Here is a 24,862-nt window from a genome sequence, read left to right as displayed (position 1 = left end):
CAGGAAGGTGGAATTGATTGGTTCACCGTTTGCCATTCACCGTATTTTTTAACCAAAGTCATTCACGGAACGGCTGTCCATGCCTGAAGTCAAAATAATTAAATACTTGCATTATTTCTAACTGCTGACTGATATCTCCACCCAGGTCATACTATCCTATTCAACTAAAGTATCAAACAAGCCTGGCTATGCCGTTGTTAGACTATCGGTCTTGTTATATACTACCAAAAGTACCCGACATTACCCGGGGAGGAGGAGGGGTAGGGATGGGGTAGGGCACGGGGGTTGGAAGGGTAGAGGGTAGAGGGGAGAGGGGAGAGGGGAAGGGAAGAGGGGAAGGGAAGAGGGGAAGGGAAGAGGGGAAGTGGAAAGGGAGGGGAGTACGGAGGGGAGGACGAAGAGAGGAGATGGAGGGGTGAGATATATTGCAAATACATATTTTGGGGGAGGGCTTTAACAAGCCCTCTGTTTTGGGGGTGGGAGAAGGGAAGGAGGACAAATTTACCTGTGCAAAGAATGCTTTGACCTCAGTGTTGCCCAGGTAAAAAAAGAAATTGTAATAGCCTCTGCCACCACCACCAGGTGGCACTACAAGGTACACATTTACATAGATAATTTAAGCCCTCCCAGCTGCCCACACCCCTACGTGAGGTAGCAGCCACATAGTTTATGTTACCCTCCACACAAAGTTGTATTTGTACCCTGAGTTTGGAGTTCGTAACTTAAAATATGTGGTCGTTGTAGAAGTATAAACCTTCTAAGTAAGCGAGTTATCACGGGCATTCCAATTGAAACCTGTCCCTCGTCCTCTTAATTAATAAAATGCATTATAATGACAACAAACTCCGATGTATTGTTAATGAGATAGAAATAGTTCAGTTCTTTAATGAATCTTAACAATACTACGCTTTAGTTTATAAGAATCTTGTAGAAAAAGGACACATTATATTATTAAGGATGCGTGTATATATACATATGTATTTATTGTATTACATTTTAATCAAGCTTAGGAATTTAGGAGTATAACTCAGACTCTGGTTGACTCAAGAGTTGCCTTTGTGATGGAACGATATACATATCTCCCATTCATTTTCAGTTCTGTGTAAATACTAATTTGGGGATAAGATCTGTGAAAGCTTTGTTGTGCAAAGACAACCTTCTTCTCTCATTAAGTGACCCACTGAGCTTAATCTTAATCCCTCATCTTAATTAATGGCTTAATTAATGATCTCTCATCCTCCGATCTACTCCCTCCCCACTCCCTACTTTATCAGTAATTCCTCGTCCCCCAATCTACCCCTCCCTAATCCATCAGAATCCCTCGTCCCCAAATCTACCCCTCCCTAATTTATCAGAATCCCTCGTCCCCCGATCTCCTCCCCCCTACCCCCTCCCACGGTGAGGACCCAACCAAATCTTCTCCCTTTGTCTTGAATTACTATAAATGAAGCAAAAACAGCGGAATTGGGGAAGAATACTCGTTTCGACCCGGGGTCCTTGTGCTGTGTGAGTTGGCTATACTATGTATTTCTGTTGTAACCGAATGAGTATTTTCCCAGTGTTATTAAATTTTTACACGTGATCAATGCGTGGACATGGCTTTGTTTATGTACATAAATTGTTCCACAACAGTCGTGCATAGAACACATACAGACAGAGAGAATTTTGCCTTTTATAGGTAAAGATATCATGTAGGTTTCACCCTACCTCTGCCACCACCACCAGGTGGCACTACACGGTACACATTTACATCGAGAATGCGATTTTCCAGGAGTTTGAGGACTTGGACAAGTATATTTTTATGACATTACAATACTGGAAAATACTTTTTCCTTTTTCCAGGAATTTCAAGGACCATGTGAACCCTGCCAAAGATCTGATAAGACTGTGAGAAGAGGAATTTTCTCTCTACAGAATCACCATTAAAAACAAGCATTCTGAGTATTCCGCTGCAATACATGTCCCCTACCAGCAGTCTGTCGGGGAAATTACCAAAGTTCAAAGTGCCATAACTGTCAAAAATGATCGAAACGTCGTAAAGTTAGAACTTGATCTGTAACTTATCATGAGGAAACCATGTACCAAGTTTGAAATCATTAGCATTAAGAGTTTAGAAACAAAGTCCGGAAAGCTGTTCTTTGCGTGACGGACTGACAGACTGACAGACGGAGTGCAAACCTATAGTCCCCTCCGGTGTACACCGGTAGGGGACAAATAAAAGATATGCATTTTCATGCAAAATTTACAACCAGACTTCAATGTGTGCGCAAAGCTGAGTGCATGGGACGGAATGCCATTAATTTAATGATGTAGATAAGGGTAGAGCTCGGTACGGACAAACTTGGTGCATAGATATCAAAATCAACATGTATGAGAAATGCTACGAACCTTCACAATGGCTTTCAAGTCGTGACTCTTGACATGCTTTTGTTTCCTGTATATCCACATGTGCATATGCATCAGGCTCAGTCTTCACCTTTTCCAGTAGTCCTGAAAAAAAAGCACAAATTGTAAAATTTTGGCACTCGTGCGTCAAATACAAGGAAGCTCATATCTCCTGAGTCGATGAATAATAATGTGAAGTGTTCATGTAGGAAATAAATCAAACCCACCACATGCACGTGAAAGTACTCAAATTCCCAGAAGTGCATAGAACAAAGCTAATGCTGTGGTATATTGTCAATCACACAAATACCAATACTCCAGTCCATTAGACAACTATCTGTTTTGTATGAAACCAAACAAGTTGAGGATAAATCAGAAAACAAGCTGGTTGCCCAACGACAAGCATCGCCAATCAGCTATAAAGTTTTACCAAATCCACGGAAAGAAGTGTATCAACTTTACTAGACCAGCGATTTATCACCATCATCTTGGCAGTTGATAAAAAGGTTAGTATGAAGAAGTTCCAAAACTTTCAATGCATCAGTTTGAATTTGCCAATTTCCCTTTCAAAACATACACTGCATGAGAAAACACACAGATGATCTCCAAAACAACACAACATCCCTGGTAGTAAATAGCAGGACACAGCTATGGCAGATTATTTTTTGGTTAAAAATAAGTTGCCTGAGCGAAGAGTATAATGGACCGATGATAAATTGAGTTGCCAAAGTGGCTAATTTATTAGTCTTGCCAAAGGGGTTGCAAGACTATTGTAACGCCCCTGTCTGTCTGTGTCTGCGTCTATATATTTTCACTTTGAAATTTTTTTCCTCTGCAACCGCTTGTCCGATTGATGCGAAACCGTAAAACATAGGAGGGACTCCCATTGGAGAATATTCTATTGATTACTCTGATGGATGGTGTATTTTTAGGGTGGTGTATTTTTACAACTTCATAAAAATACGATGCCGATTCCTCCTGGTGGGGAACAATCCCGCCCACCACAAACAACCCAGGAGTGCCGCTCTCCCCAGATGATGCAGGGCAGGACAAGACGCAGAGGTAGAAGCATTCAAAGGCGTAAAGAGTGGAGGAGGGAGAGGAACCCGAGACCCAAGAAAACCAAAAGCATTTTGTCCAAAAAGGATCCTACAGACTTTGAAACTCCTCGAGTCCCAGATACCCTACATATTGGTATCCTTAATTGCGAGAGACACAGAATGGCCGCACAACTCTCCAACTCGTCTCTAGGCCTCCGCATGGTTCAATAATTATCTATGGTCGCAAAAGAAGGTTTGCAACAACAAGACCTTGGTGAAGGATGGACCCTGCTTAATACCTCTGATAATCATCATGGACACAGTGATGTAGAAGTCCTAGTCAGTCCTCATCCGCGCCATCATTTGATTTGTCATAAATCGTCACATCGAGTTCTTCGTGTTGACATTAAACTAACAAGAAACTTGCATCTGTTTTGCATGTACAGACCAACTGTGGCTCATGCGGAGGACTCTGTGGACTTCTTGACTTTCTGTCAGCCTGGAAGAGACACGACTCTTGTTCTCTGAGATCTGAACGTGACCGAGAAAATCTGCACAAGCACTATTCGTCCACCCGCATGTACGTAAGAATGTAGACACAGATACTCCGTGATTTTGTCAAATGACATGATCTTATCTCTGCTAACACCATTTTTAGGAAATCAGAATCCCACCTTGGCAGTTTTGTTGGATGCAAGAGGCACGAAACAAAATCAAATTCCAACTAACAGAAACACCACCACAAGGCTGTCTGAGTTAGATCACACCCTGATCAGACATCAGGAATATAATTGCATCTCAAACTGTGACACAGTGGGAGTTTTGTTTTTGAAGACCGATCATAAATTATTACATTGCACTGTGAAACTGAAAGACCCATTGTTCAAACAACCAAAATTAAAACCAAGGTGATATTTGATGGATGCAGAAATGGGGCAATCGGCATCGATTCTCTAAGAGTTCAACGCAGCACTGCAGAACTTGGTTCTGCTGGAAGATGTTGTGGGCCCAACATACTCGTAACAAGGACATGACATCGGCCATTCAGGCAGCTGCTGAACAGACCATCCCGCTTATGAAGAAGGTTAAGAATGCCACAGTGGTTTGGGATGAGGATCCAAAAGTCAAAACGAGCCAGGCCACGATATGAGAATCTCCGTCGTTCGGGGAGAGATAAAAAAAAAGCAGATGCAGCTACTCTTAGCCTTGCCACAGTGTACATGGAGAGATAGAAAGCGGCTGTTGATGACGTCATCAGGTTGGACTCATCAGCCTCAAGTGAAGCAAAAGGATGTGACGTGTGGAGCGCCATCAATGTTCTCACTGGTCGAAGGGGTCGTAATGCACTCAACCGAGCTGGAGACACACAATTGGAGTGCATGAATGATATAAACACTTATTTTGTGTAATTGTGAATGCACCACCACCTCCTGAGATACATTTAACGCTCTCTGAAGACATCAGACTTCCATTTCACTGCAATCACACTTGAAGTGCTTACGATCACTCCTGATAGCCCAGGTGTGAAAGCAACCGGTCTAGATGAAATTCCAGTTACTGTTATTGTTGTTGTTGTTGTTGTTGTTGTGTAGCTCGAGACAGTTCCCTCAAAAAAGCCCGTAACACGGAGACAGCCGATCGATCTTGCAGGAGCGACCCAGAGATCCCCTACATCCAGGATGGTGTACTCCCACCTTCACGAAGTCAGGGCCACAACAGATTTGGAGAGAGTGAGAGGGAGAGACACAGAGAGAGAAAGAGAAAGAGACAGAGACAAGATGGAAAGGGCTGGTCCATGGGAACCGATCGGCACTTTGACCGTAACCACACTGCCCTGACAAATTCAGGCAGCAGGGAAGAATGGGGAAGATTTGACACCCGATTTGTGTTGGGAGGGTAGGGAGTAGGGTGGGGAACAACTACCACAACGAGGCATCCCTGATAGTTGTGAAATTCGAGTTGGATCCTTTGGTTGCTGGAACAATGGTTCAAATAATTAATGTTTTGAATGGAATGGATCCCCTGACTAGTACCAACGGTTATAAGTGGGAGGAGGAGGATGATGGGGGTTGGGGGGAGAGAGTGGTTAGTGGGTGAGGGGTTAGATGGTGGAGTGATAGCGTTGTGCCTGAAGCATGTAGTGAGAGTAGCTGTGCAACACCTCAGGGACTTCACCGAGCCCTTGGTTCGTGGGCCACTCGCCTCCGGCAAGAGTCGCTCCTGCGTCCCATACCCCAGCGCAGCCTGATTCAACTCAATCCCCGCTCCAGCAGGCGATCACTGAGTCAGCAGTCCGAGATGTTCTCGTGTCCCTGGTGCATCGACAAACAACCACAAACCGAGTCGAGTCCTGGCCTCTATACATGCCACGCTGGGCTTGGCTTCGAGGTAGCAAACTTCACGCAAGCATCTTTCCCATTGGTGTGTGTCCGACAGGTGCGGGTGGAGCGATGGTGCTGTGGAAAATCCCCGCGTAGTGAAGTTCGGATAGTGACGCGAAGCCCCGCCTCACCACGCTCCCTTGCGTGCAAATACTCGAATGACCCAGCATCCACCGGCAATCTTGCCACTCCTTCGCACATGCAAATGCTCCTTTATACTGTGCATGTTTGAGAAGTGTTGTCCCATGTGACTAATGTGGGAGTGCAGGGAAGGAAGAATGTGGGAATGTAACACGACTGGTCCGGAGGATTAATTGTCTGACATTGAGGGATTCATTCGCCCGTACGGGTTATGACGGCAGGTGGTGGTGGCTTGGAGACCGAGGAGTATGGGATGGATGGACGGACGGATGAACAGATGGATGAATGTGAATTATAAAAGAATGAGGGATCAGAATGGTGAGGGGACGGATGAACACATTAATTGAATGAAGGAAGGAATAACCGAGTGAGTGAATCAAATGTACAGACGGACCGAAGGACGAAAATAAACCGACTGTGGGATTGAAGGCAAGATCGATAGGGTGAAAGAGGGATTGTTGAATTGAGGTTTGGTGAAGTGGATTATTGGTGTCGTGAAGAGATTAAAAGCAGCAAATGGGAAGACATCACACTGGGAACACACAGACTAACCTAAATGCATTTCCCCCCTTCAACTCACCAGGTAAAGGGCAAAGGTCTACCTACCACATAAGTTAATGAAACAACTTTCGCTCTTTCACGAGCCTCGATCTTGTATACAAAAAAAAAAAAAAAAAAAAAAAAAAAAAAAAACTCATTCAGGAGAATCCTACGTGTACATGAACGCTCTTCCCCGGGGTAAATTTCAAAAACCGTAACAGTATTATTAGCTTAATCTGAAATGGAATTCCAGATAAGGAATTGTCATCATTCACTGTCCGTCACCTATTTCGACTTCTCCGGACAAACTGCTGGGCCGATCCAGCTAAAATTTGGCAACAAGGTTCTGCTCCGTACTGGTAACTGGGATTGAAAAGCTCATTTCTGTCGCCTGACTTTAAGTAGGTCAAAATGGCGGTCACGTAAATTCCTTCAAAAATCTTCTTCTCTAGACTCATCAGTCAGAATGCAACAAAATTTGGGTTACAGCATTAGGCCAGTGTAGGGGTTACAACATGTTAAATTGCAGAGGTCATGCTGAGCACTTGACCGGAAGTGTGTCAAAATGGCTGGCTTAGTCAATGTTTGGGAAAATCGCGTAAATTCCTTCAAAAACCTTCTCCAGACACACCCGTCATAATGCTACCACATTTGGGTTACATTAGGCGAGGGCCCAGATAAGCTGCAGGTCCAGTGGTCCTATGTTTATTATTATTTATGTGATGTGTTGTGTGTCAAAGGTCACATGGTATGGCAGCCATATTTGATTACAGGAAAAAAAGATTGGACATTATCTCCAAAACCGCTCAACAAAATAGTTGAAACTCGGCACGTGATCAACTCCCCGTCGGATATATAGAGTAATAACAATGAAGTAATCGGTGAAGTGTTATTGCAGCCATAATTGGTTGCATTGAAATCCTAATCTGAAAAATCTGAAACTTCCTATATCTGATATACGACCCAATGTGAGTATAAAAAAAAAAAAAAAAAAAAAAAAAAAAAAAAACCCAATGTCAGTGAACGATACGACCCAATGTGAGTGAAGAATTAAATTTCTGACATCATTGGTCACGTGATTTGGCGGCCATATTGAATTGAAAATACAAAACGCCAAAAATCTTATTCTCCAAAACCACATAACAGATCAATGTGAAACTTCATACATATGATCAACTGGTTATGAGGAATGTAGCTTGAAATGTTTTTCATATTCATCTTCACTGATGCAATTTAGCCTCAATGTGAAGAAAAGTGGTCATTAAATATCCTAATAATCAATAAAGTTATGGATAATGACTAGGTATGCGATATAACAGGGCACATGGATGATACAAGTATACGGACTATAATAGTAGTGGGCTATAATAGTATCGTGCTCAATTAACGATGGTATTTCCAATCAGAATGAGCGAGACTATGTGCTCTACCGAGTGCCATTCTAGTTCTCGAAGTCATTATTCAAAGGTTATTAATTTTAAATACCCAAAGGTTCGTAATCATCAAACTGCAAAGAAAAGCAAAATATATGGCCATTAACACAAACCTTCATGATGACGACTTTCAAGGAATGAAGGTTTGGAGTCATCCAAGCGTTCATCTATATCTACTTCAGTTTTCACTTTCACCTTTATGAATGAATCTGGAGGTGAAAAAAAAAAAAGCACCTTTTGTAAATATAGGCAGTTTTCGATAAAGACCAATAACTCAATATATGTGTCTTGAGCAGCACACCTTATGTCACCAACGGAATGGTCATAAAGGTCATTTGCCAAACAATGTGGCAGTTGGGCAACAAGCAGGCCAAACGAAGGCCATAAGACCACAAGGCCGAACTCTCTCCACCCTGCAACCCCTCACGACCTCTTCCAGGATGCACACTTTCTTAAAATAACATTTCCTCATTAAACTCACAAATATGTGCTTAATCATGCGCATCTCCACCCTTTTGTTCCTCTTTTCTTCTGTTAGAATAATGTTTACAGGAGACGCTTCCCTCCAGGGCCTTGGTAAGGGGGGAGATGGGGGGGGTGAGAAAGGGGAGGGGTGATTGGGGTGACTGTGGTATTTTGTACCCATGATCTGACCTTGGGTGTGTGTGTGTATGTGTGTATGTGTATGTGTATGTGTATGTGTATGTGTATGTGTATGTGTATGTGTATGTATATATATATATATATATATATATATATATATATATATATATATATATATTTGCGGATTTGAGAATTGTTGTAAATATCACCCTCTGTCAATTGTAAGTAGTGTCATGATCGTTGTAAATACCTCCGTTTTGTGTGTAAAGGTCAAAGGTCGTCCCCTTAGTTAATCCATCGCATGCACGTAGAGAATCATATACCCTTCTAAATAGTTATTTCTTATTCTATGTAGTTTAAGGCTCTGTTTCCCACTAGTTGACACTGCATTGCATCGAATGAAATAAGATAGATCCCTCCGACGCCCCCATGGCATCTTCGAAGTGCCAGTAACTTTGGGTGGGGTTATTGGCATCATCACCAGTGATTCGCATTGCCAACTGCATTTGCCGCCATTGAGCACGCGGCCAGCTCGGAGAAGAAAGGCGTGTCTCCACCTCGTCATCGGAAGGAGGAGTGAGCCAGCCCCGATCAACCAACCAAGCACGAGGGGTTTGGCTTGAGAGGGCGGAGAGAGAACGATCGGGCAGTTTCACGAACGTTCCAGGGGGTGGCGCTATAAAACCCGTCACGCGGCCCCCCCGACCGAAGTTGAGTTCAGTGGAGGAGGAGCAGCAGAGTTCAGTTCAGTGGAGGAGTGAGCACTGAGAGAGTTGAGTGAACCAACCGCAGCTTTGAGACCACCGTGGTCCGGCCCCCCTGTGACACGCAGCTTCGACCCGCTGCTATGCGGGAACCAGATTGCTGTGGGATCGGTGGCATCGGTGGCCGTCGAGGTCGAGCCCGACGTCCCGGGCGGGAGCAAAACTCCAGCTGAACCTTCCTCCCCTTCCAGCCATTCGTTCCTGCCATTCCTGTCATCATCCCCGTGTAAGTTTGACTGTCGTCCGTCTTTTGTGTTGTCCTTGGGTTTAAGTAAGACTGCTTAGGTAAGCTAGAATTGCTCTGTGTCCTTCTGATCCTTCCATAAACTATTTTCGCTTCTTTCCTTCTCCTTGGTTCCTTTGATTGTGTAAATATTAGTAATAAATTATATTTGCTCTTCCTTACCTTCTGGATTCCTCACATCTGTTCGTCCTTGTCTTTTCCCAATTGAATACCTGTGGCACGATTTGGCCAACGTTTAAGAATCGGGTCTAGTTACTTGCTAATGGTTCGTGCCGCGACTGCTAATCCGCTCGGCAATTAACATCTTGTCTGCGGTCGCGAACGAGGTTGCTCACCTGCCTCCCCAGGAGGGACGTCGGTCAGTCATAGACGAGGGGATTAATTCCCCCCTTGAAAAGTGAAAAAGGGCCGACGTTGAGATTCGCAATATGTATGTATGTATGTATGTATGTATGTATGTATGTATGTATGTATGTATGTATGTATATATATATATATATATATATATATATATATATATATATATATATATATATATATATATATATATATATATATATATATTATATATATATATATATATATATATTATATATATATATATATATGTATATATATATATATATATATATATATATATATATATATATTTTATATATATATATATATATATATATATATATATATATATATATATATATATATATATATATATATATATATACAGACTTGGCATTTAATATGGAATATTTTTTTTATTCTTGACGGGTTTACTTTCTGAACTCAGTATATCAATCTGGTGAGTTTCTTTTACGCTTCGGTGATTTCTTTGTCAAAAGAACCATGTCACTGATTGTCTTTCGCAGCAAGAAGTCAATAACAGGATAATATCACAGGTGGCGTGACAAAATGTAAGGACAGGTACATTTGACGATTGGCTTCACAATCGGGTATATAAGGGTTGTTGGTTCTGTATTAGTGGAAAACAACTGCTGCACGTCTACAAAAGTTATTGCCACTTCCTCTGGAGATGGTCCGTCAACTTGACAATGCTGTTTGTCATGGAGTGGTGGCTTTCGAAATTCCGGCATGAAACAGCGTGCGATTGCTTGGCAGTATGGCATCACTCAAGGTCAGGTGTCAAAGATCCTGAAACGAAATGCTCAGAGGGGTGTCCCTACTTCAATACCGAGGACAGGACGTCCCCGCAGAATCACAAGGAGAGATGATCGCAAGCTGCACCGGTTAGTCTGCAATGGCCGTACCAAGTCAGTTAATCGGCTTAGGGCTGAGTGGCAGCAACTGACAAATGTGCCTGTATCCATAAGGCTAGTCAACCAACGACTGGTTCAAGCAGGCTATCGTGGCAGGCGTCCCCTGAGAAAGCCACGCCTGACCAGACAACACAGCCAGCGCCGATTGCAATGGGCCAGAGAGCACCGTCAATGGCAGCCAGGACACTGGAATCACGTGACCTTCAATGACGAGTCTAGATTTCTGGTCTATCGTCAAGATGGCCACGTCCGAGTATGCAGACAAGTGCATGAAGCCTACAACGAAGATTGTATCGTGCCAAGAGTCCAAGCTGGAGGTGGTGGGGTGACCGTTTGGGCTGCTTTTCATGCAGGGGGCAAAACTGACCTGGTTGTTCTGAATGGAAACCTGAACCAGTTCAAGTACAGGGCCATTCTGGAAGAAACATTGCTTCCATTTGCTCGTGCAGCCTTTCGAGGAAACTTTGTCTTCCAAGATGACAATGCACGGCCTCATCGTGCTCGCATGATCCAACACTTTCTTGTTGACCGTGGTGTCGAGCATATGGAGTGACCTGCCATGTCCCCGGATATGAATCCGATAGAGAACTTGTGGGCAGAATTAACGCGTCAAATCGACAACTTGGTCCAGCAGCCCACCACTGTGCGTGAATTGCAGCAGGCTATTGTCACTGCATGGCAAGCGATTCCTGTCCAAACCTTGGCAAATCTCGTGAACAGCATGCCTCGACGTGTACGTGCTCTCCTGAATGCTCGTGGGGGTTACGCGAAGTACTGAACTGTAATTTTACTGTCCGTAATCCCAGTCATGATTTAACTTTTGTTTTTGTTGAAAAAATGTTTGGCTCATGAGTAAAATAAAGAGATACTTCTGGAAAACGTACAGAAGTTTAACACAGTACTGTCCATGAATTGAGTTCGATATCAGTTTGCATCACTTTCAAGGATCAATTTATTTGCTTCGAAATGTCAAATGTGGTTTTTGTTTCTTTTAAAGGTCACATTAACAAAATCTAGAATAATTTCAACATAATTCCAATGAACTTAACTTCATTGGAATTATGTTGAAATTATTCTAGATTTTGTTAATGTGACCTTTAAAAGAAACAAAAACCACATTTGACATTTCGAAGCAAATAAATTGATCCTTGAAAGTCATGTAAACTGATATCGAACTCAATTCACGGACAGTACTGTGTTAAACTTCTGTACGTTTTCCAGAAGTATCTCTTTATTTTGCACATTAGCCTAATTTTTTTTCAACAAAAACAAAAGCTAAATTATGACTGCGATTACGGACAGTAAAATTACAATTCAGTACTTCGTGTAACACCCACGGGCATTCAGGAGACTACGTACATGTCGAGGCATGCTGTTCACGAGATTTGCCAAGGTTTGGACAGGAATCGCTTCCCATGCAGTGACAATAGTCTGCTGCAATTCACGCACAGAGGCAGGCTGCTGGTCCAAGTTGTCGATTTGACGTGTTAATTCTGCCCACAAGTTCTCTATCGGATTCACATCCGGGGATATGGCAGGCCACTCCATATGCTCTACACCACGGTCAGCAAGAAAGTGTTGGATCATGCGAGCACGATGAGGCCGTGCATTGTCATCTTGGAAGACAAAGTTTCCTCGAAAGGCTGCACGAGCAAATGGAAGCAATGTTTCTTCCAGAATGGCCCTGTACTTGAACTGGTTCAGGTTTCCATTCAGAACAACCAGGTCAGTTTTGCCCCCTGCATGAAAAGCAGCCCAAACGGTCACCCCACCACCTCCAGCTTGGACTCTTGGCACTATACAATCTTCGTTGTGGGCTTCATGCACTTGTCTGCGCAGTCGGACGCGGCCATTTTGACGATAGACCAGAAATCTAGACTCGTCACTGAAGGTCACGCGATTCCAGTGTCCTGGCTGCCATTGACGGTGCTCTCTGGCCAACTGCAATCGGCGCTGGCTGTGTTGTCTGGTCAGGTGTGGCTTTCTCAGGGGACGCCTGGCACGATAGCCTGCTTGAAGCAGTCGTTGGTTGACTAGCCTTCTGGATACAGGCACATTTGTCAGTTGCTGCCACTCAGCCCTAAGCCGATTAGCTGACTTGGTACGGCCATTGCGGACTAACTGGTGCAGCTGGCGATCATCTCTCCTTGTGGTTCTGCGTGGACGTCCTGGCCTTGGTATTGGAGTAGGGACACCCCTCTGAGCATTTAGTTTCAGGATCTTTGACACCTGACCTTGAGTGATGCCATACTGCCGAGCAATGGCACGCTGTTTCATGCCAGAATTTCGTAAAGCCACCACTCCATGACAAACAGCATTGTCAAGTTGACGGACCATCTCCAGAGGAAGCGGCAATAACTTTTGCAGACGTGCAGCAGTTGTTTTCCACTAATATAGAACGCAACAACCCTTATATACCCGATTGTGAAGCCAATCTTCAAATGTACCTGTCCTTACATTTTGTCACGCCACCTGTGATATAATCCTGTTATTGACTTCTTGCTGCGAAAGACAATCAGTGACATGGTTCTTTCAACAAAGACATCACCGAAGGGTAAAAGAAACTCACCAGATTGATATACTGAGTTCAGAAAGTAAACCCAAGTCAAGAAAAAAAAATATATTCCATATTAAATGCCAAGTCTGTGTGTGTGTGTATATATATATATATATATATATATGTATATATATATATATATACATATATACATACGCCAAGAAGGCTGCAAAGAAAGAGGTAGCAAAGGCGCAGGAGGCATGTAGGAAAGTGTTCGGAGAACGCTTGGGTTCGGAAGAGGGTCAGAGAGCGGTATTCAGGATTGCAAAGCAGATAGCGAAAGAGAGGTGTGATGTGATGGGGGTGAGTTGTTTGAAGGATGAAGTGGGACAAATCGTTGTGGACCCAGATGGAATTAAAGGAAGATGGAAAAGATATATGGAAATGATGTTGAATACAGAGAATGAATGAGATGGCAACATCGAGAGTAACCCAGTTTTAGGACCGGCAGAGAAGATAACTGAGAAGGAAGTTGAGGAAGCGATAAAAGCAATGAAGAGTACAAAAACGGGAGGGCCGACAGGAGTTGTGGGAGATATGTTGAAGGCAGCAGGAAGTTGGGGTGTGAAGAGAATGACAGAGATCTGTAATCTGGTGGTGAAAGAAGGCTGCATTCCATTGGCTTGGGAACTGAGTACCCTCGTCCCTCTATACAAGGGGAAAGGTGACACTCTGGAGTGTGGCTCGTACTGAGCGATAAAGTTATTGGAGCATGGAATGAAGGTATTGGAAACGGTGTTAGAGAGGATGATAAGGAAGAAGGTGAAGATCGACGAAATGCAGTTTGGATTTATGCCAGGAAGAGCAACGACAGACGCGCTCTTTATTGTGAGGCAGTTGCAGGAGAAGTACATGGAGAGGAGGAAGAAGTTGTTTCTTGGGTTTGTTAATCTGGAGAAAGCATTCGATAGGGTTCCACGCGAAGTATTGACATGGGCATTGAGGAAGTTAGGAGTGGAGGAATGGTTGATCAGAGTAGTGATGGCAATGTACAAAAGAGCGCGCACAGCTGTAAGGACGAAGGACGGGAACAGTGGTGAGTTTGAGGTGAAGGTGGGAGTGCATCAGGGGTCGGTACTAAGTCGACTACTATTTGTAGCTGTGATGGAGGTGCTAGCTCAGAACGTAAAGGAGGGTTTACCGTGGGAGTTGTTGTATGCAGATGATCTGGTGTTGATTGCGGAAAGTATGGATGGACTGAAGGAAAAGATGAACAAGTGGAAGGAATGTACGGAGACAAAAGGTCTGAAGGTGAAAATAGGAAAGACGAAGGTGATGGCAAGTGGTAAAGCATGTGGTGAGGTGGAAAGAACTCGGAAGTGGCCATGTGCTGTGTGCAGGAAGGGCGTCGGCGTGAACTCCATTCAATGTACAATGTGCGCTGAGTGGGTTCATCAAAAATGTAGTGGTCTGAGAGGGTTATTAACCAGTGTGGCAGCTACATTCAAATGTAAGGTGTGCACAGAGGGAGCTGCAGATGGAAGAAATGTTGAGTTGGATCTTGGAGACGGTGTGAAGCTGGAAGGTGTGAAAACATTTTGCTACTTCGGAGACATGCTGAATGGAGAAGGTGTATCAGACTCGGCAACGGTTGCGAGAGTGAGATGTGCATGGAAGAAGTTTCGGGAACTGAGTGGCGTGCTGATGAGGAGGGGAGTGTCGTTGAAGCTGAAGGGAAAGGTGTATGCTGCATGTGTGAGAAGTGTTATGATTTATGGGAGTGAGACATGGGTCATGAACGTAGAGCAGCAACGAAGGCTGGAAAGGGTGGAAATGCGAATGGTTCGGTGGATGTGCGGAGTATCGTTGAGAGAGAGGAAGACAAATGATGAATTGCGAAAGATGATGGGAATAGAGCCTGTGATGGATGCTGTGAAGAGGAACAGGTTGAGATGGTTTGGTCATGTGTGGAGGAAGGATGAAAGTGACTGGTTGAGAAGAGTGATGGAAATGAATGTAGAACGAAGTAGAGGACGGGGAAGACCGAGAAAGACTTGGCTGAAGATGGTGGAAGAAGAAATGCAGGCAAGGGGGTTAACAAGGAGAGATGCAGAAAATAGGGCAAAATGAAGAAGATTGTCATGGGGACCGCAAGGCTAACCCCCGCTCTAGCAGGGAAAATGGCCTTAAAATGCATGTTGTGTGTTGTTGTATGTGGAATAGTGCAAGTGCTTTAACCACTGGTCCCTTCCTGAGAGAGGGATATTGATACGATATTTAGCTCCCGGAGGGAGCGGGTATTACTAATCTTGAAAAGTTGTTGCTTGCCTGATCATGAGCTAGGTCCAAAATGGAGAAACAAACAAAAATAGAGAAATTAATGGAATTTTCACTTATCTACATTGTATTTTGTAAGAGTCTGCCACAAATGTCACCAGGGTACATGTAAATACCAATCGGAAATTTATGCAAAACTGTGATCCTGAGGAATAATTATTTACACATTGTATATCAGTTACAGCGTTTTGAATTTTGACCACAACGACTCAGATACATTCTTAATCATTTTTTCTACAACAGCAGGTATGTCAATTGAGAAGTATTTTCACTGTAAGATTCAAGTAGAACAACACAACTTGCAAGCACTTTTAAAGGTATAAAATAAAATAAAACCACCTTTAGAGGCCATTTTTCCCCGCAAAGCGGGGGTTGGCCTTTTGGCCAGCAAAGTGGGGGTTGGCCAGCACCGTGGTTGTTGTTGTTTTTTGGTCCCCTTTTTGAAGCAATGCTTTACGGCCCGATGCCCTTCCTGACGCCAACCCTTTTTGTCGCCTTTACGACAAACAGGGAATTACCAGTGAACTGGTACTCAATTAGCCGACCTCGGAAGAATGACAGGCTGAGTCAACCCCCCTGGCGTTAATTCAGCGATCGACCGGGATTCGAACCCAGGATCCTAGGATCCCAAGCTGGTACCCTGACCGCTAAGCCACCACCAGGTTGATAATATAACATACTTTTAAAGGTATGTTACCAGTTAAAGGTATGTTTGAAAGGTATGTAGCACATAAAGGTGTATTCTATTTGCAGAAGACATTTGAACGACTTCATGCAAAACAAATAAATGAGAAAACTATGATGTTACAAGATCTTTGACAACTTACCATCTTTTTTGGCCCCTTTCTCTTCTTCAGAAACAACGGAGTCCACATCCTCTATCTTGATCCGCAAGATTTCAAATCCTTCCATCTCACCATTTCATCAGCATCTAAGCAAAACAGGTCTTTTTAAATCCAACTGTGCACCGTGGCTGGTTGGGTGAACCTTTTTGGAGTAATAAACATGTAACTTGGGTTTATACGAGAGTATTTTAAACCCAGCACATTACCATATAAAGGTTTGGAAAACTGATATTTACCTGATTGGTCAAGAAAACACATTGCTTGACCGTTACAAAAATAATTCAAAGGAAATTTTTACTTCACATTTCCTTCAGTAGCCTATCTTTTCTAAATTATGTAAAAACTAGAGCAATGCGACTTTGTCTCCAATATGCCTCCGCATAGTCCCACAACTGGTAGATGCCCTCATCGACTGTCCTAAAAATAAACAAGTTTGATTTAAATCCCTTCAGCTGTTTTAAATTATCACATTTTCACCAGCCATGACAGGTTTCACATCAATCGGTCAAGCGGTTTCAGAGAAGGGATCTTTTTGAATCATCAGCTTTCAAACTAATATGGCTGCCACACCATGTGACATATGACCTCAAAAATGTACACTCTGCATAGGTATGTGTCGGGGATCACATTTGTGAAGTTTCGTGCTGATCGGACAAGGTTCGTTTTTCTATCCAAAATGGCTGCCAAACCACGTGACCTACGACATCATTTTCTCAAACTATATGCAACAATTGTGTTAGATGTTATTTGTAAAATTTAGCATTGATAGTGTATGTGGTTTCAGAGATACAGTTATTGAATATTTTCCTTAGAATCCAATATGGCTGCCAAACCATGTGCCCTATGATGTCATAAATTTCATATTTCAATACAAATGGGTCATAGATAATGAGCATGCGATTTTAGATTTGGCTGGTATACCACTTTGCCTATGATGTCACCATTATCATGTTTTTGTTCCCCATTGGAAGTACTGCACAATGTGCCAAGTTTAAAATTTTTCCATTCAGCGGTTTCCGATAAAGAATTTTTTAATTATATGCGTCTATTCCAAGATGGCTGCCATACCACGTGACCTATGACATCACAATTATCATAAAACATTCTGCATAGGTGTCATTCCTACCCTGAAAGTTTCGTCTCAATTGGACATGTGGTCGCTGAGAAAAACTAGGTTTAGCCCGTACAGATGTACGGACAGACAACCCGAAAACATAATGCCTCCGGCCACCTTCGGGGGCGGAGGCATAAAAACCTTTTTCAGACTTTTACAGTCAGGATCGAGACTCATCTACTATATAAGAGCCGTTGGTCTGTCTGTCTGTGTGTGTGTGTCGCCATTTTTCTCAGAGATGGCTGAACAGATCTTCGTCTAACTTTCAGAGGTTCATCAGTAAGTGCATGGGAGTGTTTTGGGGAAAACATAATAATAATAATAATTTAAAAAATTGAAAAGAAAAAGTTCGTTTTTTGGGATTTAAAAAATAAATCTCTCCAGAGTGCCTAAGCCTTTTTGATTAATGACAGTTCTAATTATATACAAGTACACATTCACATAAATAAATACAAAACAATTCACAAACATTTGAACACAAATAAATCAATTCCGGAAGTGTACGAAGTTGGCAGTAAAGATTCTTCTTCTTCTTGAACGTCATCATACTTAACTCAGAAACGTGATGAACGGCACATTCACCAGCAGACATTCAACGAAAAGGTAAAATGATGATTTGATATTTGTGATCGATTCTGATTTGGATGCAATTGCTTTTCCATTATATTTGCCCTCATTTCAAATATGTTAATGTTTCTTTATTGCTTGAGCAACGCCGGGTACGCCAGCTATAAACACTTTTATACTTTACTCGGGGTACAAATACTGTTGGGGTTTTGAGAACCCTGCACTTGTAAATTGTTGTAAATATACCCTTTGTAAATAATTCTCTTTGTAAATACCTCCATTTCATTGTTAAGATCAAAGGTCATCCCCTAGTTAGTCCATGAACAACATGTAGCGAACCATAAGCCCTCTTCGTAGTTATTTCATCATTATGTGTTTCAGGTAAGGCTGTGTTTCCAATAGTTTGACTCTACGTTGCATTAATCAAATAAGATAGGCCCCATTCCATCCATTTGCTCTCCCTCTCCAAATTGTGGTACGTCGTTGCCAGCAGCCAGAACTCCATTACGCACGAGGCCAAGGACAGGAAAAAGGGGGCGGAACGCCGAGGAAGAGGCGTGGCCCTGTCATCAACCCACCAGGGGCGTCGTCGGTAAGCCCTAACCACCAACCAGCATCGCGGTTAGCGAACCGGTAGGCGTGTTCTCAGAGCTGGCGGCTTGATTTCGGAGAGAGCAATAAAAGCAACTGCAAGGGGAGTCGGTGAGAAGGCACGAGAGGGAGAGGAGTGATCCAGCCGAACCGAGAAGTTGAGTGAGGGAGTTGGAGTGAGAGGGTCCGAAGAGAGTTGAGTGAGTGGGACGAACAAGGTACGAGAGCCGGTGAGAAGGAATGAGAGACGAGCTGCGCGGAGCTGCTTCAGAAAGCCCCTGCCGTGTAAAACCGAATACGTGGAGCCGCCGGCTGCTCGCTTCCAGCCCGGAGCGTGGAGCTGGAGCGGACCTCCTTGCTGGACCCTGCCGAACCTTCCAGCCCTGCACGGACCCTTCTCCCTCCTCCAGTGATTCCTGCCTGCAACTCCCCTTTGTCGTGTAAGTCCATGGTCTATCCTTTTTGTTGTCTGGGCTCTCCATAATTAAGACTGTTTAAGGCTTGCCCAGTGTATCTGCTTCTTCCTCTTCACTGTAAATTGCTTTCGTTTCTTCTTCGGTTTCTTTGGTTGTGTAAATAATTAATAAATACCTGTTATTTCTTACCCCTTTGGGTTTCATTCTTCCCCGATCGCTTTAGTCTTTTCTTTCAATTGAGTACCTGTGGCGCGATTTTGGCCGAACGCTTTATAATCGGGTTTAGTCTCTTGGTAACGGCCCGAGTCGCAGCTCGCTTCGTTCGGCGCAATCCAATCACGCTGCGGCCCGGGTGGGAGTATTTCCTCGCTTACGGCCGGTGGTAGTACTTAGGTATTAAGACAAATTGGGCTTACAACCCTACTTACCATCGACCGGAAGTGACGTCATACCCCCAGGACCGGTCGGACAGCCAGCTTAACAGGACAAGGGGATTAACCCCCCCCCTTGCTAATGGGAGTGCCGTCTCCTGGATCCGTAACAATAATTGCTTTTCCATTATATTTGCCCTCATTTCAAATATGTTAATGTTTCTTTATTGCTTGAGCAACGCCGCCGGGTACTCCAGCTATAAACACTTTTATACTTTACTCGGGGTACAAATACAAACACAACTTTGGCTGGGGGGAACATAGGCTATGTGGCCGCGGCCTCATTCGGGGGTGTGGGGGACCAGGAGAGGAGCGTAAATTCTCTATGTAAATGTGTACCGTGTAGCACCATCTGGTGATGGTGGCAGAGGGTATTACAATTTCCTTTTTTACCTGGGCAACACTGAGGTTAAACCACTCTTTGCACGGGTAAATTATTCCTCCTTCCCTTCCCCCCTCCCCCAAAAGGAGCCTGTCAAAGCCCCTCCACCCAAAAAAGATGTATATGTAGTATATCTTTCCCCTCCCACTCCGTTCCCCACCCCTCCCCCTTCCTCAACCCTCCCCCTCCAGCCCCCCCCCTCCCCTCACCCGGCAACGCAGGGTACTCCCGCTAGTTCATGATATTTAAGGATCCCTAGAAATACGAGTGCTCCAAGTACACCTTACCTATCCCCAAATAGTCTTGAGAAAAAGGGCACAGAAAGTCTTTTCAACTCTTGCTTTGCATTTCTGAGCCCTATCTACGTTTCCTATGAGCTGCAATTTTGTCTGATGTCTCGATATTCCTCAACGCTAAGAGCACGAGCAGCAAATTTCATTGGTTGAGATGGCATAATATTTTGTCCAAGTACTGCTGAACTAGAGGTTTTGGAAATGCCAAGAAGGCAATTTGTGATCTACACTGCTCTATCTCGTATATAGTTCAATTGAAATAAAATAATAGTTTTAAAGGCTGCAGGAATAAAATTTAAAAACTTTCATTAGTTTAACGCTGTTGTTCACTGTCTTTTACAACATCTTATTTAACATTCGTTTATAACATGTTTGTCGTAAAAGGCGACAAAAAGGGTTGGCGGCAGGAAGGGCATCCGGCCGTAAAACATTGCTTCAAAAAGGGGACCAACAAAAACAACAACAACCACGGTGCCCGAAAAAGGCCAACCCCCGCTTTGCGGGGAAAAATGGCCTCTAAAGGTGTTTTTTTAATTTTTTTATTTAACATGACTAATCTTGCCTGTTGTTTGTGCTCTAAATGACGTCCTTATAAATAGTAAGTTTCCTGTTTGGAATGATTTAAATTTTTTTGATTGCCAGACAAGCAGACTAGTAGAGCGGATAGGGGGATGAATCGTGCACTTTTTGATAAAAGCATCAAACTTGGTACATATCATCAGTAGGCCGTTACAAGAAAAAATAGATGTAGTGCCATCCCAGTTTTTGGCCTGTGACGGCCATTTTTCAAAATTTGAAAATTCAAAATGGCCACCGTCTAATACTAAAATACAATATAACTCAACAACCATCCAGGGGCGTCGAGAGCAGAGTTAGGGGGGTTCGGGGCTGAGGGCTTCTGTAATTTTTTTTTTTAACAGTATGGTGAAACCTCAAACCGGCTCATTCTCATTTCCTTATCGTTACATTTAAACCCAGAAGCTGATTTTGCTTACCTTTCCGGCTTTATTGCGGAAACAAAACAACATTTACCGCTGTTAATGGTGGTTTCAAACTTTACAGAAAATGGTTATTAACCAGAAATGTGAGTTACAAATAAATGGGTTTGTATCACCTTTGTCCCAAAAAAATTATTAACAATCTTCAAATGTATTTTTGCCAATCTTATGGAGAAATAATGTTCAACGAATTAACTGCGAATTAACTCGATCGGTCCAAACGTACCGCTATCTCCTTTATTTTCAATCATATCGCTAAATAAAAGTGACCATTTGTTTTTAAAAAGTTTTTCGTTTTTCATTAAAGAAAGTTCCTTAAAAAGTTATAAAAGAAAAAAAGCGTGGGGGTGGGGACCCCAAGGTTGTGCTCTCGTGCTGTGCTGGCCCGTGCTGGCTCTCGACGCATCTGAGAACATCACACATAATAGCACAGGCATTCTCTAAGTACATAAGCAGGGATGTATTTAGGTACCAGTATCAAGTCTTTTTACCTGCCAAGTTTTCACATTGGAGCGGCATATTTGATGAAAAAAAAAAAAAAAAAAAATGAACAGGATTATAACTAATTAAATGACATATGTGGGAATATTACACACCGAGAGCAGGAATCGAACCCAGGTCCTCTGGTGAAAACTCAGATGGCAGAGCACTGGTACAGTTCACAAGAAGACCTGGGTTCAATTCCTAGTCTCGGCATGTAATTTCCCCACATATGTCAATTTATATATACGAGGGCATGCCCGTACTATATATATATCTAAAATTATATCCCCCCCTCTATTTACATGAAATGGTTTGGTCCAAAGCGAACGGCTTGCGAGTACGGTGACAATCCCCCCCCTCTATTTACATGGAATGGTTTGGTCCAAAGCGAACGGCTTGCGAGTACGGTGACAATCCCCCCCCCCCCTCTATTTACATGAAATGGTTTGGTCCAAAGCGAACGGCTTGCGGAGTTTGGTAAAGAAATCGCCATAGCGTGCACAAACGCGCAGGAAAGCGAAAGAATCGCAAATTAGTTTTAATTAGTTTTAAAACATAGTTTAACGCCAACATAGTTTGCCAACGTGAAATAAATGAATACGCTCTCAAATGTGCCGTCCGAGGCAGAGTCTGTTTGCCACGTTCGGCACACGTGATAACTCGCTGCTCTCTGATTGGTTGAATCGTTTTTTGGACATAGCTCGGTAACTACTTGTCCGATTAATATGAAACCTTGAAAAGGCACATCCTCGGGTCCCCAGCAATATACCTGGCAAGTTTCAAGTATATCGGACCCGTGGTTGTCGAGAAACAGCGGTCACAGACAAACACACAGACATACACACATACACACACACAGAGATTACTGGAATTATAGATAGATATGGTACAGTTTCCATGCTGCCGTCCCGAGAATCTGTTCTCGTCCTGCCTGACCTTTATTTACTAAACAATTACTTCATAAAGCAAGCGTGTCCATCTTCCTGCTAGAATTCCAGCGCTTTATCAGAGTATCCCTGATACGGGTTACATATTTTCCTTTATAACCAGCATGGTTTTAGACCGTGTTCGGAACTTGGCCACATGCTGAACCGTCGAGGAGCACTGGCCGACTAAACTGTTTAAGTTATCAGGAGTTACCCCCACCTCACCCCCTCACTCTCTCCCCACCTCCCCTCTCTCCTCACTCAAATGTGATTTTTAAAATGCATTTTTATAACGCGATTTGAAATGTGATTTTTAAACAACACGATTATTAAACCATCCATCTTCATTCTTTGTAGAATCCAAAAGCTTTTCATGTCAGGCATGCAATGAAATGAATCATTTGCTTGAAGAAAAAGAAAAAAAAATAATTAAAAAAACTTAGACCCATATATTTGTGAAAATATGTCAGCCAATGCAGCCTTGAGAGCTTAAAACACAAAATGTTTAAGCATTCATTGAATCAAATCCAGAGAGCCCACAAACACGCCACTTACCTTATTTTTTTATCAGGAAACAATCTTCTTTCCAAATATCCATACGTACACCCACTCAAGTAGCCACAGCACTGAGAGGCATGCGAGGCCTGTGGTGTGCAGGATACAGATCAAGAAAATGGCCATGATTTAAATTTCGAAGCCACACCCAAACAGACAGACAGGGGGACAGACTAAAAATAATAAAATAACCACCTTTAGAGGCCATTTTCCCCCGCAAAGCAGGGGTTGGCCTTTTTCGGGAACCATGGTTGTTGTTGTTTTTTGGTCCCCTTTTTGGAGCAATGTTTTACGGCCGGATGCCCTTCCTGCCGCCAACCCTTTTTGTCGCCTTTTTACGACAAACAGGGATTTCCCAGTGAACTGGTTCTCAATTTGCCGACCTCGGAAGGATGACAGGCTGAGTCAAACCCCCTGGCGTTAATTCAGCGATCGACCGGGATTCGAACCAGACAGGGGGCCAGACTGGTGGCGAATAAATACAAATACAGACTTGGCATTTAATATGGAATATTTTTTTTGTGGGGGTGAACTTACTTTTCAAGATGTCTTAGAACCAAAAGTTCATTGGAATTATGTTGAAATTATTCTATATTTTGTTAATGTGACCTTTAAAAGAAGCAAAAACCACATTTGACATTTCGAAACAAATAAATTGATCCTTGAAAGTGATGTAAACTGATATCGAACTCAATTCATGGACAGTACTGTGTTAAACTTCTGTACGTTTTCCAGAAGTATCTCTTTATTTTGACATTAGCCAAATTTCTTTTTAACAAAAACAAAAGTTACATTACGACTGGGATTACGGACAGTAAAATTACAGTTCAGTACTTCGTGTAACCCCCACGAGCATTCAGGAGAGCACGTACACGTTGAGGCATGCTGTTCACGAGATTTGCCAAGGTTTGGACAGGAATCACTTGCCATGCAGTGACAATAGCCTGCTGCAATTCACGCACAGAGGTCGGCTGCTGGTCCAAGTGGTCGATTTGACGCGTTAATTCTGCCCACAAGTTCTCTATTGGATTCATATCCGGGGACATGGCAGGCCACTCCATATGCTCTACACCACGGTCAGCAAGAAAGTGTTGGATCATGCGAGCACAATGAGGCCGTGCATTGTCATCTTGGAAGACAAAGTTTCCTCGAAAGGCTGCACGAGCAAATGTAAGCAATGTTTCTTCCAGAATGGCCCTGTACTTGAACTGGTTCAGGTTTCCATTCAGAACAACCAGGTCAGTTTTGCCCCCTGCATGAAAAGCAGCACAAACGGTCACCCCACCACCTCCAGCTTGGACTCTTGGCACTATACAATCTTTGTTGTAGGCTTCATGCACTTGTCTGCGCACTCGGACGCGGCCATCTTGACGATAGACCAGAAATATAGACTCGTCACTGAAGATCACGTGGTTCCAGTGTCCTGGCTGCCATTGACGGTGCTCTCTGGTCCACTGCAATCGGCGCTGGCGGTGTTGTCTGGTCAGGCGTGGCTTTCTCAGGGGACGCCTGGCACGATAGCCTGCTTGAACCAGTCGTTGGTTGACTAGCCTTCTGGATACAGGCACATTTGTTAGTTGCTGCCACTCAGCCCTAAGCCGATTAGCTGACTTGGTACGGCC

The 24,862-nt window shown here is 43.4% G+C and overlaps 1 protein-coding gene across 12 annotated transcripts in view; it reads right to left on the bottom strand.

The window, feature by feature from the left end:
* LOC137414383 (uncharacterized) overlaps positions 1 to 24,862 on the bottom strand; it is a 92,801-nt gene that overhangs the window by 64,095 nt on the left and 3,844 nt on the right. For 10 of the 12 annotated variants that reach the window (XM_068099916.2, XM_068099911.2, XM_078770028.1 and 7 more), the window contains 4 exons: positions 23,241 to 23,329; positions 16,467 to 16,570; positions 8,034 to 8,129; positions 2,389 to 2,490 (listed from right to left, as the gene is read on the bottom strand). In XM_068099916.2, coding sequence (XP_067956017.1) covers positions 2,389 to 2,490; positions 8,034 to 8,129; positions 16,467 to 16,551 — 283 coding nt within the window. In that variant the 5' untranslated portion in view covers positions 16,552 to 16,570; positions 23,241 to 23,329. The remainder of the gene's footprint in view (positions 1 to 2,388; positions 2,491 to 8,033; positions 8,130 to 16,466; positions 16,571 to 23,240; positions 23,330 to 24,862) is intronic. The other 2 variants (XM_078770030.1, XM_068099937.2) reach the window with 1 other exon arrangement.

The sequence above is a fragment of the Myxine glutinosa genome, chromosome 1 (assembly GCF_964187855.1).
Source record: "Myxine glutinosa chromosome 1, kmMyxGlut1.1, whole genome shotgun sequence".
Taxonomy (NCBI): Eukaryota; Metazoa; Chordata; class Myxini; order Myxiniformes; family Myxinidae; genus Myxine; species Myxine glutinosa.
Note: the sequence above shows the minus strand (reverse complement) of the source record. Positions and strands in the feature narration are given on the sequence as shown.